This window comes from Pseudophryne corroboree, chromosome 3 (assembly GCF_028390025.1).
Source record: "Pseudophryne corroboree isolate aPseCor3 chromosome 3, aPseCor3.hap2, whole genome shotgun sequence".
Lineage (NCBI taxonomy): Eukaryota > Metazoa > Chordata > Amphibia > Anura > Myobatrachidae > Pseudophryne > Pseudophryne corroboree.
Genome location: NC_086446.1, coordinates 176742419 through 176761499, shown reverse-complemented (window position 1 = coordinate 176761499; position 19081 = coordinate 176742419). Strand labels below are relative to the sequence as shown.

Below are 19081 nucleotides of genomic sequence, written 5' to 3'. Positions count from 1 at the left end.
ACCGCCATGCCGTCAAACGCAGCCGCGGTAAGTCATGGAACAGACAGGGTCCCTGCTGGAGCAGGTCCTTTCTTAGAGGTAGAGGCCACGGGTCCTCCGTGAGCATCTCTTGAAGTTCCGGGTACCAAGTCCTTCTTGGCCAATCCGGAGCCACGAGTATAGTCCTTACTCCTCTCCTTCTTATGATTCTCAGTACCTTGGGTATGAGAGGCAGAGGAGGGAACACATACACTGACTGGTACACCCACGGTGTTACCAGAGCGTCCATAGCTATTGCCTGAGGGTCCCTTGACCTGGCGCAATATCTGTCTAGTTTTTTGTTGAGGCGGGACGCCATCATGTCCACCTTTGGTTTTTCCCAACGGTTCACAATCATGTGGAAGACTTCTGGGTGAAGTCCCCACTCCCCCGGGTGGAGGTCGTGTCTACTGAGGAAGTCTGCTTCCCAGTTGTCCACTCCTGGAATAAACACTGCTGACAGTGCTATCACATGATTTTCCGCCCAGCGAAGTATCCTTGCAACTTCTGCCATTGCCCTCCTGCTTCTTGTGCCGCCCTGTCTGTTTACGTGGGCGACTGCCGTGATGTTGTCCGACTGGATCAACACCGGCTGACCCTGAAGCAGAGGCCTTGCTTGACTTAGGGCATTGTAAATGGCCCTTAGTTCCAGGATATTTATGTGAAATGACGTTTCCATGCTTGACCACAAGCCCTGGAAATTTCTTCCCTGTGTGACTGCTCCCCAGCCTCTCAGGCTGGCATCCGTGGTCACCAGGACCCAGTCCTGAATGCCGAATCTGCGGCCCTCTAGAAGATGAGCACTCTGCAACCACCACAGGAGAGACACCCTTGTCCTTGGAGACAGGGTTATCCGCTGATGCATCTGAAGATGCGATCCGGACCATTTGTCCAGCAGATCCCACTGAAAAGTTCTTGCGTGGAATCTGCCGAATGGAATCGCTTCGTAAGAAGCCACCATTTTTCCCAGGACCCTTGTGCATTGATGCACTGACACTTGGCCTGGTTTTAGGAGGTTCCTGACTAGCTCGGATAACTCCCTGGCTTTCTCCTCCGGGAGAAACACCTTTTTCTGTACTGTGTCCAGAATCATCCCTAGGAACAGCAGACGTGTCGTCGGAATCAGCTGCGATTTTGGAATATTTAGAATCCACCCGTGCTGTCGTAGTACTACTTGAGATAGTGCTACTCCGACCTCTAACTGTTCCCTGGACCTTGCCCTTATCAGGAGATCGTCCAAGTAAGGGATAATTAAGACGCCTTTTCTTCGAAGAAGAATCATCATTTCGGCCATTACCTTGGTAAAGACCCGGGGTGCCGTGGACAATCCAAACGGCAGCGTCTGAAACTGATAGTGACAGTTCTGTACCACAAACCTGAGGTACCCTTGGTGAGAAGGGCAAATTGGGACATGGAGGTAAGCATCCTTGATGTCCAGAGACACCATATAGTCCCCTTCTTCCAGGTTCGCTATCACTGCTCAGAGTGACTCCATCTTGAATTTGAACCTTTGTATGTAAGTGTTCAAGGATTTCAGATTTAAAATAGGTCTCACCGAGCCGTCCGGCTTCGGTACCACAAACAGCGTGGAATAATACCCCTTTACCTGTTGTAGGAGGGGCACCTTGATTATCACCTGCTGGGAATACAGCTTGTGAATGGCTTCCAATACCGCCTCCCTGTCAGAGGGAGACGTTGGTAAAGCAGACTTCAGGAACCGGCGAGGGGGAGACGTCTCGAATTCCAATTTGTACCCCTGAGATACTACCTGCAGGATCCAGGGGTCCACTTGCGAGTGAGCCCACTGCGCGCTGAAATTCTTGAGACGACCCCCCACCGTACCTGAGTCCGCTTGTAAGGCCCCAGCGTCATGCTGAGGACTTGGCAGAAGCGGGGGAGGGCTTCTGTTCCTGGGAAGAGGCTGCCTGCTGCAGTCTTTTTCCCCTTCCTCTGCCCCGGGGCAGATATGAGTGGCCTTTTGCCCGCTTGCCCTTATGGGGACGAAAGGACTGAGCCTGAAAAGACGGTGTCTTTTTCTGCTGAGAGGTGACCTGGGGTAAAAAGGTGGATTTCCCAGCCGTTGCCGTGGCCACCAGGTCCGATAGACCGACCTCAAATAACTCCTCCCCTTTATACGGCAATACTTCCATATGCCGTTTGGAATCCGCATCACCTGACCACTGCCGCGTCCATAACCCTCTTCTGGCAGAAATGGACAGCGCACTTACTCTTGATGCCAGAGTGCAAATATCCCTCTGTGCATCTCGCATATGTAGAAATGCATCCTTTAAATGCTCTATAGTCAATAATATACTGTCCCTGTCCAGGGTATCAATATTTTCAGTCAGGGAATCCGACCAAGCCACCCCAGCACTGCACATCCAGGCTGAGGCGATTGCTGGTCGCAGTATAACACCAGTATGTGTGTATATACTTTTTAGGATATTTTCCAGCTTCCTATCAGCTGGCTCCTTGAGGGCGGCCGTATCAGGAGACGGTAACGCCACTTGTTTTGATAAGCGTGTGAGCGCCTTATCTACCCTAGGGGGTGTTTCCCAACGCGCCCTAACCTCTGGCGGGAAAGGGTATAATGCCAATAATTTTTTAGAAATTAGCAGTTTTTTATCGGGGGAAACCCACGCTTCATCACACACCTCATTTAATTCATCTGATTCAGGAAAAACTACGGGTAGTTTTTTCACACCCCACATAATACCCTTTTTTGTGGTACTTGTAGTATCAGAAATGTTCAAAACCTCCTTCATTGCCGTGATCATGTAACGTGTGGCCCTACTGGAAAACACGTTTGTTTCCTCACCGTCGACACTGGAGTCAGTGTCCGTGTCTGGGTCTGTGTCGACCATCTGAGGTAACGGGCGCTTTAGAGCCCCTGACGGTGTTTGAGACGCCTGGACAGGTAATAACTGATTTTCCGGCTGTCTCATGTCGTCAACAGTCTTTTGTAAAGTGCTGACGCTATCACGTAATTTCTTCCATAAGACCATCCAGTCAGGTGTTGACTCCCTAGGGGGTGACATCACTATTACAGGCAATTGCTCCGCCTCCATACCATTTTCCTCCTCATACATGTCGACACAACGTACCGACACACAGCACACACACAGGGAATGCTCTGATAGAGGACAGGACCCCACTAGCCCTTTGGGGAGACAGAGGGAGAGTTTGCCAGCACACACCAGAGCGCTATATATATACAGGGATAACCTTATATAAGTGTTTTTCCCTTATATAGCTGCTGTATTGATTAATCTGCCAAATTAGTGCCCCCCCTCTCTTGTTTTACCCTGTTTCTGTAGTGCAGGACTGCAGGGGAGAGTCAGGGAGACGTCCTTCCAGCGGAGCTGTGAGGGAAAATGGCGCTTGTGTGCTGAGGAGATAGGCTCCGCCCCCTTCTCGGCGGCCTTTCTCCCGCTTTTTTAAGGAAAAACTGGCAGGGGTTAAATGCATCCATATAGCCCAGGAGCTATATGTGATGTATTTTTCGCATTCTAAGGTGTTTTTATTGCGTCTCAGGGCGCCCCCCCCCAGCGCCCTGCACCCTCAGTGACCGGAGTGTGAAGTGTGCTGAGAGCAATGGCGCACAGCTGCGGTGCTGTGCGCTACCTTATTGAAGACAGGACGTCTTCTGCCGCCGATTTCCCGGACCTCTTCTGTCTTCTGGCTCTGTAAGGGGGCCGGCGGCGCGGCTCTGGGACCCATCCATGGCTGGGCCTGTGATCGTCCCTCTGGAGCTAATGTCCAGTAGCCTAAGAAGCCCAATCCACTCTGCACGCAGGTGAGTTCGCTTCTTCTCCCCTTAGTCCCTCGGTGCAGTGAACCTGTTGCCAGCAGGACTCACTGAAAATAAAAAACCTATACTTAAACTTTTTCACTAAGCAGCTCAGGAGAGCCACCTAGTGTGCACCCTTCTCGTTCGGGCACAAAAATCTAACTGAGGCTTGGAGGAGGGTCATAGGGGGAGGAGCCAGTGCACACCAGGTAGTCCTAAAGCTTTTACTTTTGTGCCCAGTCTCCTGCGGAGCCGCTATTCCCCCTGGTCCTTACGGAGTTCCCAGCATCCACTAGGACGTCAGAGAAATTATAGGTATATCCATGCGCTAGCGAACTTGATAGATAATATCACTGAGATGTATGACGACACCTTCAGGTATACGGGTAGGGAGTTACAAGCTTACAAGACAGAACTGATCCAGCACAGGATGGTCCTCAATTATATCACAGCCGTGACGGGTGGGTACTGTATCACTTTGGCAACTCAATATGGTGTGAAGTGCTGCACGTATATTACAAACAGCACTGACGACCCCACAGAGATTATCGATCAAAAGATGGATGATATATTGCAGTTGAAGTGGGAGTTCCGGAGGAGACACAACCTTACCCTGACCGCTGTGGGTAATGAGCTGACCGGCTGGGTCTCATGGTTGAACCCATGAAATAATTGGTTCTCAGGATTAGGAGAGTGGGCTCAAAATGTTATTATGAGTGTAGGAAAGTTTCTCCTTTGTATCCTGGGAGTCGTCATAATTATTGGCTTGATATTTAGGTGTGTTCGAATTCTAACACGGCGCAAGCACGGCACAAATTTGATGAGTTTAAGGAGTGGGGGCATTGTTACAGCAGCAGATTTAATTTACGACCCATCCATAGAGACAGTGTTATGATAAGACATGATTGCAAATGAATTTCATGGCCTGTTTCTTTCACCCGTTTTTCCTTTGTCTCCCCCTCTGCCCAGATACACCCATCCGGAAAAGACATCGATCCTACCCAAGAATGATTATGAAAATGTTATGTGAATGTATTTTAGATATGTGTCTTATCTTCATCTCTACAACCTCCAGTTAGTGACACACATAGTCGACAGGTGTTATCCACATATACTAGCACTCACATATGTTCCCCCTCCATGTATCATCAACTAAACGTTCACCCCATTTGTTGGAACAAGAAGCCGAAAAGAGCTCGGTAGTGTTTATTGGCCCACTTACAGACCCTTAATACGGGATAAGAAGGATTTAATGTATACTTCGCAATACCTCGAAGCTTATCTAGAACATATACGGCACGATGATACATGCCCCTCAGACATGGATTCATACATACATGCTTTTTACTATCCCACTAGGTCATACATTTCCCGCCTACAACTCTCCTCCTACCATCCAATCGTTTGTAGATACTGTATTGATATTTTTCTGTTTAGTGATTAGATAGTGGCAGTTATTGTTGACTGCCAAAGGGTGGACTGTCAAAGTCGAAAAATATTACAGAACACGCAGCACGTATAAAATACACACACATGCCCACTGCGCGTGCACTTGTTCCGCCGTGCGTGCACATATCCGCAATTTGCGTATGGTCGCTCCCGCGGTCCTGCGTGTGGTATGGGTATTTATGGCGGAGTTTGTGAACGCATGGAGGGCTATCAAAACATTACATATTTAATCCAAATAGTGCACATTGTACACATAGTCCCCCTGCTCCACATCAGCAAGTATCAACAGTTTAAATGATTCCAGAACAAAGGGATTCACCTTTGCATGATAGGAGGGGACAGACTAAGGTTATAAGGTGGTGTCTGGTATCCAGCTGTAGGGTATTTTAAGGGTAACATTCCGGTGTTGGTTTGAGGAAGATCGCATGTTCCTGTGGATAGTTATGTGCAGAAGCAGAATATAGATGTAAACTGTATTTACTGTATATTATGTATGCGGTGGGAATCCTGAGGAGACCACCCACAAGAATAGTTGAGAAAGACATCGCCCACCTTTTCAAATCAACCTATGACCTCTCCTGTACTGTAAAGATGCATCCCTGTGTCCAATGGACAAAGGGATTACAGTATCCACTGTATTGCTTTTGGAAGTATTGTATAAAAAGCCTGTTGCTGCCTGGCCGGACACACAAGACTCTTAACGTTATCTACCTGATAGCGGAGGACCGGACCGGGAGGCGCATGCGAATATTCTCACGTATGTACATTGACTGTAGCCATTTACTCTGTTGTATTGTAGTGCATAATATGTATTGTTAACCCCCTTTCAGAAATATTACTCTGTGGTGTCGGAACCCAGTGATTAACTACAAATCGGTGTTGTGTCCTCTTTTCCCTGCTAGGGTTTAAAGTGTATTACATTGACTAACTGTATAAGGTTTAAAAGTGTATTAATTGGGTGTGTACGTGCTGCGTGTACTTTGTACCCCCAGCGCGGCGTTTGTACGCAGAGTCCGTACATGGTACGGGACTCATTACGCAAATTGCGTAAGAGGTACGTAGAGTGCATATTAAGTTTAGCGGCCGCAGCGGCTCCATGGTAAAAGTGTGTTTATAGGTATAGCTTTATGTTTTAAGATAATATCGACATTATCAGTACCGAGCCCGTAAGGGGACTCTTTGAGCTGGCCCGGCAGCCGGCATACTGGTGGCCGGGATGCCGTTGACGGTATATTGACGGATGGCATCCCGCCAGCCGGTAATTCATACTGAACCCGTATATTCTATTATTTGTGTCTGAAACTTTCTTATTCCATGTCTGACATAAAGTTGTTTTGGTACATACAAGTAGCTAAATACTTGTTCCAGGTACCACAATTCATTAGGTTTTTAGTAAAATATGTTTTATTAGTCATATTTTTTAAGATAATCCTATCATGCATAACAGTTTCAGACAGAGAAGCAGTCTGTTCTTTATTGACAATAATGCAATACTCCTAATGTCATAGAAGGTGAAAGGTCTATATATATATATATATATATATATATATATATATAATATACAGAGTTCCTCCACATACGGTGGCAGAACGATAGCACTCTCCAGACTTAATTAGTATAAACACCAAATTTATTTAAGGAATTGGTTCCATCAAACTTCAAGTCACAAAAATTGGAAAGGGCTCACCAACGTTTCGGTCCCATGATAGGACCTTTCTCAAGGTAGTTTGCCAGTCAACATAGAGTCCAGTACAACAGCGGCATTATCAGCAGCACATAATAGGAACCAGAAAATCTGTAAAGAGCCTCCCAGGCCCCCTATATATACCTGAGTACACTGCAATCAGTGGATGCAGACCGGCTGCGGCCCGATGCGTCATTTCCGGTCTAGACTGGAAGTATCAACGTGGCCGGACCCGTGCCGATGTAAACACCAAATTGTGCATCGTGGGCACATGGGGGAGGATTATTAAAGTCACCATACTCCTACCCGTGTCCCGAAGTGCAAAACGATGGCAGTCCAGATAGGACGAAACGCGTTGGGTGTTACCAGACTTAACCCATCCTCTCAAGTTAAGCAAATTTATGGTTCTTTTTTATCTTGTTTTTACTATCATTTTATGCAGTCTATGTTCCTCATATTATATATTTATTTAGGGATGAATTTTCTGTATTTTTAGCCTGCTCTAAAGATTTTAATCAATCTTTTATCTGTGGTTTTAGTAGTATAACTGCTTTCTTACTGGTGTGCTTAGTAATAAATTGTAAAAAAATGTAAAAAAAAATTTTTTTGGTCTCCCAAATTTCATGCGACACCATTGGTCGCTTAAAAACGCCTTATCCACCTTATTATATATATATATATATATATATAGCATATATCCAACCTGGCACTCCTACAGGGCAGCAACAACCCCCACTTGTGCAACTTGCTTGTGTGCCCTCCTGGGGTACAGCCACCCCAAATACAACCAAGGAAGAACAGGCGGCACTCCAAGACTTTTAAGCAAATAGAATTTAGTGCACAAACTCGGTGCATATCATCAACGTTTAGGGGCATAACACCCCATCATCAGGATCCTTGGAGTGCCGCCTGTTCTTCCTTGGTTGTATGTATATATGTATATATGTATATATATATTTATATATATATATATATATATATATATAGCAATCAAATCAGGGCACTCGTGGTATATATCTCCAAAAAAGACAACTCTGTAGGCAGAAAGACTTATATATATATTTTAAACCCACTGATAGAAACACTTTGCTTCACGCCCATAGTTTTCATCCTAAGGGTTTAAAGTATGGATTACCGCACTACCAGTTTCTGAGGGCTGTACATATCTGAAGTGATGTGTCCGATGCTGCCCAACAGATTGACAATATGGTGATTAAGTTTAGGGAACGGGGCTATGATCCCCAGGCATTACAACAAGCGAAAATACAAGCCCTGGCTAAACCTAGAGTACAACTATTGAAGAACGTTAAGAGAGCAACACGATCTAAGATTTCCTTGGGTCAATCATTTTAATGAAACCAGTAGTGACATCAACCGTATCTCTAAGAGGTTGTGGCCGATCGTTTCTTCAGATTCAGAGTTAAGATTGTCTGATACATCCATTATGTCCTGTTATACACGGGGTAAGAATGTACGTGATTAGGTGATGAAAACCGATATAATGGGGCTACATCTACAGCAAAGTGAACAAAATCTAAATTTTTTGTCTTTAAAAATGGCTGCTACAAATGTTTGAACTGCTCCACCTGCAGATCACTCACTGCTGGTACTTCTTTTCTTCATAACCCATATCTAGGGAAGAAATATACTATCCGTCATAGAGTAACTTGCACTACTAGGTTTATTATCTATCTGATTTCTTGCCCTTGTTCTTTGCATTATGTTGGTAAAACGGATAGAACTCTCAGGGAGAGAATGGCAATGCATAGATCGTCCATTAAAAGTGCTTTAGATACTGGACATTCAGACCAACCTGTACCGTGTCATTTTTACAAGCCGGGCATACCCTGGTTAATCTTCGGTACATGATCATTGATCATGTACCTCCATTAATTTGTGGGTGTAACCGTTCATTACGGTTATTACAATGCGAATCTGGTTGGATTAATAGATTAGGAACTCTGAGCCAACGGGGCCCTAATGAAAACATGGGACTACATTGTTTTTGGTGAACAGGGTGTGTTCTTATACTGGGTATTGCACTAATAACGCTAGAGATCTATATTAGGTTAATGGGCATGATATTTTATGTCATCTAGTAGTGATTTGTATGTGTATATATTAGTTTCATCGTATATATATGGATAGTGCAATATTCTTGTTTCCTATATTTCGTTTTCTGTATTTGTGTATCAGCTCTTAATAAGTTATATTTGTTACTGTATCTATCAATGCTATATTGCAGTGATTTTCAACCTTTTTCAACTCGCGGCACACTCATAAGATTTTTAAATTGCCAAGGCACACCATCAGTGCGCCACGGGGAAAAAAACACATTGGTCCCCACAGTAATTAAACAGACAGGATGCCGCTGTCGGTATACTGACAGCCAACATCCCGTTTGTCAGTAAAACATATATATTCCTTAATAATGCCACACACTGTCCCCCCAGTAATTCCACTCACTGCCCCCAATAATAATTGCTGCTGTTCACATCTCCCCCCCCCCCCCCTCCCGATTCCAAGCAGTGCTTACATAAATAAATAAATTTTTTATTTTAAATGTAAAACCTGTGATGGCAGCATGGATGGAGGAGCTGCAGTGGTCAGTGGACGGACGGGCACTCCAGGCAGGAATGCGACGTGGAGTGGCCAGTTAGCGGGCGAGCAGGCACTGCAGGCAGGAATAAGACGTGGCCAACCAGAGAGCCGCCGCCCGCTGCAATCAATAGCCGGCTCGGGCAGCGCTGTGCAGTGTGCACTTCCGTGTGCATGACTCATAGGTCACGCACGCGGAAGTGCAAACAGCACAGCGCTGCCCGAGCCGGCTATTGATTGCGGTGGGTGGCGGCTCTCTGGTTGGCAGGCGCCAATGGATCTGTCTGGCGGGCAGCAGCTGGGAGCATCTCTGGCGGCGGCACACCTAGATATCGCTCACGGCACACTAGTGTGCCGCGGCACAGCGGTTGAAAACCGCTGCTATATTGTTAAATTGTACTTTTGTATAATATGTGTCATGGTTTTAAGTCATGTCAAAGTCGAAAAAATAAGAATTTACTTACCGATAATTCTATTTCTCGTAGTCCGTAGTGGATGCTGGGGACTCCGTAAGGACCATGGGGAATAGCGGATCCGCAGGAGACAGGGCACAAAAGTAAAAGCTTTAGGATCAGGTGGTGTGCACTGGCTCCTCCCCCTATGACCCTCCTCCAAGCCTCAGTTAGGATACTGTGCCCGGACGAGCGTACACAATAAGGAAGGATTTTGAATCCCAGGTAAGACTCATACCAGCCACACCAATCACACTGTACAACCTGTGATCTGAACCCAGTTAACAGCATGATAACAGCGGAGCCTCTGAAAAGATGGCTCACAACAATAATAACCCGATTTTTGTAACAATAACTATGTACAAGTATTGCAGACAATCCGCACTTGGGATGGGCGCCCAGCATCCACTACGGACTACGAGAAATAGAATTATCGGTAAGTAAATTCTTATTTTCTCTGACGTCCTAAGTGGATGCTGGGGACTCCGTAAGGACCATGGGGATTATACCAAAGCTCCCAAACGGGCGGGAGAGTGCGGATGACTCTGCAGCACCGAATGAGAGAACTCCAGGTCCTCCTCAGCCAGGGTATCAAATTTGTAGAATTTTTCAAACGTGTTTGCCCCTGACCAAGTAGCAGCTCGGCAAAGTTGTAAAGCCGAGACCCCTCGGGCAGCCGCCCAAGATGAGCCCACCTTCCTTGTGGAATGGGCATTTACATATTTTGGCTGTGGCAGGCCTGCCACAGAATGTGCAAGCTGAATTGTACTACACATCCAACTAGCAATCGTCTGCTTAGAAGCAAGAGCACCCAGTTTGTTGGGTGCATACAGGATAACAGCAAGTCAGTTTTCCTGACTCCAGCCGTCCTGGAAATCTATATTTTCAGGGCCCTGACAACATCTAGCAACTTGGAGTCCTCCAAGTCCCTAGTAGCCGCAGGTACCACAATAAGCTGGTTCAGGTGAAACGCTGACACCACCTTAGGGAGAAACTGGGGACGAGTCCGCAGCTCTGCCCTGTCCGAATGGACAATCAGATATGGGCTTTTGTGAGACAAAGCCGCCAATTCTGACACTCGCCTGGCCGAGGCCAGGGCCAACAGCATGGTCACTTTCCATGTGAGATATTTCAAATCCACAGATTTGAGCGGTTTAAACCAATGTGATTTGAGGAATCCCAGAACTACGTTGAGATCCCACAGTGCCACTGGAGGCACAAAAGGGGGTTGTATATGCAGTACTCCCTTGACAAACTTCTGGACTTCAGGAACTGAAGCCAATTCTTTCTGGAAGAAAATCGACAGGGCCGAAATTTGAACCTTAATGGACCCCAATTTGAGGCCCATAGACACTCCTGTTTGGAGGAAATGCAGGAATCGACCGAGTTGAAATTCCTCCGTGGGGGCCTTCCTGGCCTCACACCATGCAACATATTTTCGCCAAATGCGGTGATAATGTTGTGCGGTCACCTCCTTCCTGGCTCTGACCAGGGTAGGGATGACCTCTTCCGGAATGCCTTTTTCCCTTAGGATCCGGCGTTCAACCGCCATGCCGTCAAACGCAGCCGCGGTAAGTCTTGGAACAGACATGATCCTTGCTGAAGCAAGTCCCTTCTTAGTATCTCTTGAAGTTCCGGGTACCAAGTCCTTCTTGGCCAATCCGGAGCCACGAGTATAGTTCTTACTCCTCTCCGTCTTATAATTCTCAGTACCTTAGGTATGAGAGGCAGAGGAGGGAACACATACACCGACTGGTACACCCACGGTGTTACCAGAGCGTCCCAGCTATTGCCTGAGGGTCTCTTGACCTGGCGCAATACCTGTCCAGTTTTTTGTTCATACGGGACGCCATCATGTCCACCTTTGGTCTTTCCCAACGGTTCACAATCATGTGGAAGACTTCCAGATGAAGTCCCCACTCTCCCGGGTGGAGGTCGTTCCTGCTGAGGAAGTCTGCTTCCCAGTTGTCCACTCCCGGAATGAACACCGCTGACAGTGTTATCACATGATTTTTCGCCCAGCGAAGAATCCTTGCTGCCATTGCCCTCCTGCTTCTTGTGCCGCCCTGTCTGTTTACGTGGGCGACTGCCGTGATGTTGTCCGACTGGATCAGCACCGGTTGACTTTGAAGCAGAGGTCTTCCTAGGCTCAGAGCATTGTAAATTGCCCTTAGCTCCAGTATATTTATGTGGAGAGAAGTCTCCAGACTTGACCACACTCCTTGGAAATTTCTTCCCTGTGTGACTGCTCCCCAGCCTCTCAGGCTGGCATCCGTGGTCACCAGAACCCAGTCCTGAATGCCGAATGTGCTGCCCTCTAGTAGATGAGCACTCTGCAGCCACCACAGAAGAGACACCCTTGTCCTTGGAGACAGGATTATCTGCTGATGCATCTGAAGATGCGATCCGGACCATTCGTCCAGCAGATCCCACTGAAAAATTCTTGCGTGAAATCTGCCGAATGGAATCGCTTCGTAAGAAGCCACCATTTTTCCCAGGACTCTTGTGCATTGATGCACTGACACTTGGCCTGGTTTTAGTAGGTTTCTGACTAGCTCGGATAACTCCCTGGCTTTCTCCTCCGGGAGAAACACCTTTTTCTGGACTGTGTCCAGAATCATCCCTAGGAACAGCAGACGTGTCGTCGGAATCAGCTGCGATTTTGGAATATTTAGAATCCACCCGTGCTGTCGTAGAACTACTTGAGATAGTGCTACTCCGACCTCCAACTGTTCTCTGGACCTTGCCCTTATCAGGAGATCGTCCAAGTAAGGGATAATTAAGACGCCTTTTCTTTGAAGAAGAATCATCATTTCGGCCATTACCTTGGTAAAGACCCGGGGTGCCATGGACAATCCAAACGGCAGCGTCTGAAACTGATAGTGACAGTTCTGTACCACGAACCTGAGGTACCCTTGGTGAGAAGGGCAAATTGGGACATGGAGGTAAGCATCCTTGATGTCCAGGGACACCATATAGTCCCCATCTTCCTGGTTCGCTATCACTGCTCTGAGTGACTCCATCTTGATTTGAACCTTTGTATGTAAGTGTTCAAAGATTTCAGATTTAGAATAGGTCTCACCGAGCCGTCTGGCTTCAGTACCACAAATAGTGTGGAATAATACCCCTTTCCTTGTTGTAGGAGGGGTACTTTGATTATCACCTGCTGGGAATACAGCTTGTGAATTGTTTCCAATACTGCCTCCCTGTCGGAGGGAGACGTTGGTAAAGCAGACTTCAGGAACCTGCGAGGGGGAGACGTCTCGAATTTCCAATCTGTACCCCTGGGATACTACTTGTAGGATCCAGGGGTCCACTTGCGAGTGAGCCCACTGCGCGCTGAAACTCTTGAGACGACCCCCCACCGCACCCGAGTCCGCTTGTACGGCCCCAGCGTCATGCTGAGGACTTGGCAGAAGCGGTGGAGGGCTTCTGTTCCTAGGAAGGGGCTGCCTGCTGCAGTCTTCTTCCCTTTCCTCTACCCCTGGGCAGATATGACTGGCCTTTTGCCCGCTTGCCCTTATGGGGACGAAAGGACTGAGGCTGAAAAGACGGTGTCTTTTTCTGCAGAGATGTGACTTGGGGTAAAAAAGGTGGATTTTCCAGCTGTTGCCGTGGCCACCAGGTCCGATGGACCGACCCCAAATAACTCCTCCCCTTTATACGGCAATACTTCCATGTGCCGTTTGGAATCTGCATCACCTGACCACTGTCGTGTCCATAAACATCTTCTGGCAGATATGGACATCGCACTTACTCTTGATGCCAGAGTGCAAATATCCCTCTGTGCATCTCGCATATATAGAAATGCATCCTTTAAATGCTCTATAGTCAATAAAATACTGTCCCTGTCAAGGGTATCAATATTTTCAGTCAGGGAATCCGACCAAGCCACCCCAGCGCTGCACATCCAGGCTGAGGCGATCGCTGGTCGCAGTATAACACCAGTATGTGTGTATATACTTTTTAGGATATTTTCCAGCCTCCTATCAGCTGGCTCCTTGAGGGCGGCCGTATCTGGAGACGGTAACGCCACTTGTTTTGATAAGCGTGTGAGCGCCTTATCCACCCTAAGGGGTGTTTCCCAACGCGCCCTAACTTCTGGCGGGAAAGGGTATAACGCCAATAATTTTCTATCGGGGGAAACCACGCATCATCACACACTTTATTTAATTTATCTGATTCAGGAAAAACTACAGGTAGTTTTTTCACACCCCACATAATACCCTTTTTTGTGGTACTTGTAGTATCAGACATATGTAACACCTCCTTCATTGCCCTTAACATGTAACGTGTGGCCCTAATGGAAAATACGTTTGTTTCTTCACCGTCGACACTGGAGTCAGTGTCCGTGTCTGTGTCGACCGACTGAGGTAAATGGGCGTTTTAAAGCCCCTGACGGTGTTTGAGACGCCTGGACAGGTACTAATTGGTTTGCCGGCCGTCTCATGTCGTCAACCGACCTTGCAGCGTGTTGACATTATCACGTAATTCCCTAAATAAGCCATCCATTCCGGTGTCGACTCCCTAGAGAGTGACATCACCATTACAGGCAATTGCTCCGCCTCCTCACCAACATCGTCCTCATACATGTCGACACACACGTACCGACACACAGCACACACACAGGGAATGCTCTGATAGAGGACAGGACCCCACTAGCCCTTTGGGGAGACAGAGGGAGAGTTTGCCAGCACACACCAAAACGCTATAATTATACAGGGACAACCTTATATAAGTGTTTTCCCTTATAGCATCTTAATATATAATAATATCGCCAAATAAGTGCCCCCCCTCTCTGTTTTAACCCTGTTTCTGTAGTGCAGTGCAGGGGAGAGCCTGGGAGCCTTCCTAGCAGCGGAGCTGTGTAGGAAAATGGCGCTGTGTGCTGAGGAGAATAGGCCCCGCCCCCTTTTCGGCGGGCTTCTTCTCCCGTTTTTCTGACAACCTGGCAGGGGTTAAATACATCCATATAGCCCCAGAGGCTATATGTGATGTATTTTTAGCCAGCATAGGTACTTTCATTGCTGCCCAGGGCGCCCCCCCCAGCGCCCTGCACCCTCAGTGACCGTTGGTGTGAAGTGTGCTGAGAGCAATGGCGCACAGCTGCCGTGCTGTGCGCTACCTTAAGAAGACTGGGAAGTCTTCAGCCGCCGATTTCTGGACCTCTTCTCTCTTCAGCATCTGCAAGGGGGTCGGCGGCGCGGCTCCGGTGACCCATCCAGGCTGTACCTGTGATCGTCCCTCTGGAGCTAGTGTCCAGTAGCCTAAGAAGCCAATCCATCCTGCACGCAGGTGAGTTCACTTCTTCTCCCCTAAGTCCCTCGTTGCAGTGAGCCTGTTGCCAGCAGGACTCACTGAAAATAAAAAACCTAACAAAACTTTTACTCTAAGCAGCTCTTTAGGAGAGCCACCTAGATTGCACCCTTCTCGGCCGGGCACAAAAACCTAACTGAGGCTTGGAGGAGGGTCATAGGGGGAGGAGCCAGTGCACACCACCTGATCCTAAAGCTTTTACTTTTGTGCCCTGTCTCCTGCGGAGCCGCTATTCCCCATGGTCCTTACGGAGTCCCCAGCATCCACTTAGGACGTCAGAGAAATATTGTAATGCATATGCCTTGTACTAACCCCATGCACATGCCCGCTGCGCGTGCGCTCAGTCTGCCGTGCGTGCGCATATCCGCAATTTGCGTAACGGAGCTTTTCAAGGCCATGCGCCTTAGCGCGTGGTATGCGCATTTACGGTAGAGTTTGTGAACGCATAGAGGGTTATTAGAACATTACATATTTAACCCAAATAGTGTACATTTTAGATATAGTTCCCCTAGACCATGTCAGCGAGTATTACTAGCTTAAACAGTTCCTGGACAGAGGGATTCGCCTTTGCATGATAGGAAGGGTCAGATAAAGATTGGAATGTGATGTCTAGTATCCAGCTGTAGGGTATTTTGAGGGTAACATTCCGGTGTTAGTTAGAGAAAGATCGCTTATTCCTGCGTATAGTTATGTACAAAAGTAGAATATGAACATTAACTGTACTTACTGTATTTTATGTATGCGGCGGGAATCCAGAGGATACCACCCACAAGAGCAGTTGGGGAAAGACATCGCCCACCTATTCAAATCCACCTATGACCTTTTCTGTAATGTAGAGACACATCCCTGTGTCCAATGGACAATGAGATTACAGTGACCATTGTATTGTGTATGCATGTTGTGTATAAAAAGACCATTGTTGCCTGGCCGGTCAGAAGACTCTGAACGCTATCTGTATGACCAGCGGAGGACAGAGCCGGGTTGCGCTTGCGAACATTCTCACGTATGTACATTCTCTGTAGCCATTATTCTGTTTAGATTTACTTGTTAGCCTGTAGTGTATGATTTGTATTGTTTTACCTTTTGGAATTGATCCACTGAGGCCTTAGAACCCTGTGGTTGCAACTACAAATCAGTGTTGTGTTTTCACTTTCCTGCATGGGCTTTATAGTGTATTAATCTGTTTGAGGTGTATAAGCATTGTTAAGGTGTACGCACTGCGGGTACGTCGTACCGCCAGCGCTACTTAAGGTTTAAAGGTATTACATCATTACAGTACTTTGCTGTTAAGGGTTTAAAGTGTAAGCATATCATTATATTGTATCATTAACAAGGTTTAGAGGTTATCCATTGTGTGTGCGCTCGTTGTGTGTTCTCTGTACACTCAGCGCGGCGTGTGTACGCCAAGTGCATACCACGTGCAGGACTCTGTACGCATATAGCGTACGAAGTGCGTAGCACGTGCATGTAGTCTAGCGGCCATAACGGCTCAACGGTAAAAGTGTATTTAGAGGTATAGCTTTGCGATCTAAGGTAATATCGACATTATCAGTCACCATTCTCAGGTGATTGTATTTGTTTTTAATCAACGGGCGGCTAATTCGGTGTGTGTGAGTCCATGATTGGCTTACACACCTGGATTTGGTTGACCGGAAATAGATCACGTGTGTTTGTATATAAGGTAACTTTTGTTTCACGGCTGTATTGTCCTGATGACGAAGTGAAGTAGAACTTCGAAACGTTGAAATAAACTACCTGCCTTCGAGTCTTCATTGATCCGGGTGCCGCCTCACTGATAGATAGATAGATATATATATATATATATATATATATATATATACACACATATATACACACAGTGTGTGTGTGTGTGTGTGTGTGTGTGTGTGTGTGTGTGTGTGTGTGTGTGTGTGTGTGTGTGTGTGTGTGTGTGTGTGTGTGAGACTATGTAGCCTTCTCTCTATGTACTAACAACTATGAAATGATGCTCTTACGGGACTTGGCCAATGTTAAAACACCCCTTCCCTCTCTGCCCTGTCTATCCAGCACAAGTGAGCGTAAGTGCAAGAATCATGCAATTCTATAAAGGCATATACACATGCATACGTTTTCTGGGCATGCGCAGGGTGATTTAATTTACGTTTTCTGGACATGCGCAGGGTGATTTAATGCAAGATATGGCCGACTGCATCAGTCCCATAATGTACATTATACAAAAATTATAAAGTACTTCAAATATAGTACCACATATAGACAAAAAACAATCGGCAATAAAAACATTGGCATAATAGTAATAGATTAAATATGTCACACATTCTCAAGTCTGCATAAAAACAGAACATATCCTTACAGAACATGTATATAAGCACAAGTTGCAGTGGTAGATTCTTGCAACACTCACCATCTGCTCGAATAAGTTCTGGTCCACAACGGCTTATGGAGGACACTGGGAAATTAGCATCAGCAAGAACTGGGGATAAAATACAATAATCAGAATAGTGGCATAGAGTGATACACTTTTTAGCCCTTATTTAAATGGAGCATATGTATTGGTCATTGCAATCATAGTATGCTTTATTCAAGGGTTCCTGCCCTGGTGCACCGAACAAAGGAATTTCCCTTCCACAGGCACAACATATACACACACAATTTAATCATAGGTCGGAATTCAATTGTTATTGTTGCCAGCTATCACTGTGGTGCGAACCGCTCCCGGCACCGGCATTTCAGCGCGCATACCCCATGGGTGGCTAGTTGATGTTCGCAAAGTGAGCCGGCACTTTTCGCATTGCATCCATTAGTTAAGTTGAGTTTAGCTGCATACCGGGACTGTTTGGGCGTAGTGTGCGCAATAAAAAAACAAACTGAATATCGCCACCAGATCGCAAAGTCACTTTAGACAGAAGATTGGGCGCGATGAAACAATCAAATTCCTCCCAAAATATTCTACTAAATTATGTTTAATTATGGGAACAAACCTTTAAAATGGTCTCAAACATCAATTCCAAGGTGGGTGCACGAAAAAACCCAATTTTACATAACAGAGAGCGGATATCTTGATTAGTGTGGTACCCAGATGATAGATCTACAATGTCTAGGTAGACACCCAATAGGTCGACACCATATGGTTGACATGCATTAGGTTTTTTTTTTTTTCAGGTTTTACCAACATGTGCTTGATTTACTATCCATGTGGACTATGGGGGTCATTCCGAGTTGTTCGCTCGTTGCCAATTTTCGCAACGGAGCGATTAAGGCAAAAATGCGCATGCGCATGGTACGCAGTGCGCATGCGCTAAGTATTTTAGCACAAAACTTAGTATATTTACTCACGTCCGAACGAAGAATTTTCATTGTTGAAGTGATCGTAGTGTGATTGACAGGAAGTGGGTGTTTCTGGGCAGAAACTGACCGTTTTCTGGGAGTGTGCGGAAAAACGCAGGCGTGTCAGAATAAAACGCGGGAGTGTCTGGCCGAACGCAGGGCGTGTTTGTGACGTCAAACCAGGAACGAAACGAGCTGAGCTGATCGCAGTGTAGGAGTAAGTCTCGAGCTACTCAGAAACTGCTAAGAATTTTCTATTCACAATTCTGCTAATCTTTCGTTCGTAATTCTGCTAAGCTAAGATACACTCCTAGAGGGCGGCGGCCTAGCGTGTGCAATGCTGCTAAAAGCAGCTAACGAGCGAACAACTCGGAATGAGAGCCTATGACTGGGAATAGTAACCTGTGGTGAGAGCAGTGGTAGCTGAGCAAGACACCTTGCCCAAAGCGA

General features: G+C 46.6%; 1 protein-coding gene across 2 annotated transcripts in view; it reads right to left on the bottom strand.

Moving 5' to 3' along the window:
- Nucleotides 1–19081, bottom strand: part of FUOM (fucose mutarotase) — a 193375-nt gene that overhangs the window by 128682 nt on the left and 45612 nt on the right. For both annotated transcript variants that reach the window (XR_010243626.1, XM_063958627.1), the window contains exon 2: nucleotides 17709–17777. Coding sequence is in view for 1 of the 2 variants with exons in the window: in XM_063958627.1 (XP_063814697.1) it covers nucleotides 17709–17777 (69 nt within the window). In the remaining variant the exon portion in view is untranslated. The remainder of the gene's footprint in view (nucleotides 1–17708; nucleotides 17778–19081) is intronic.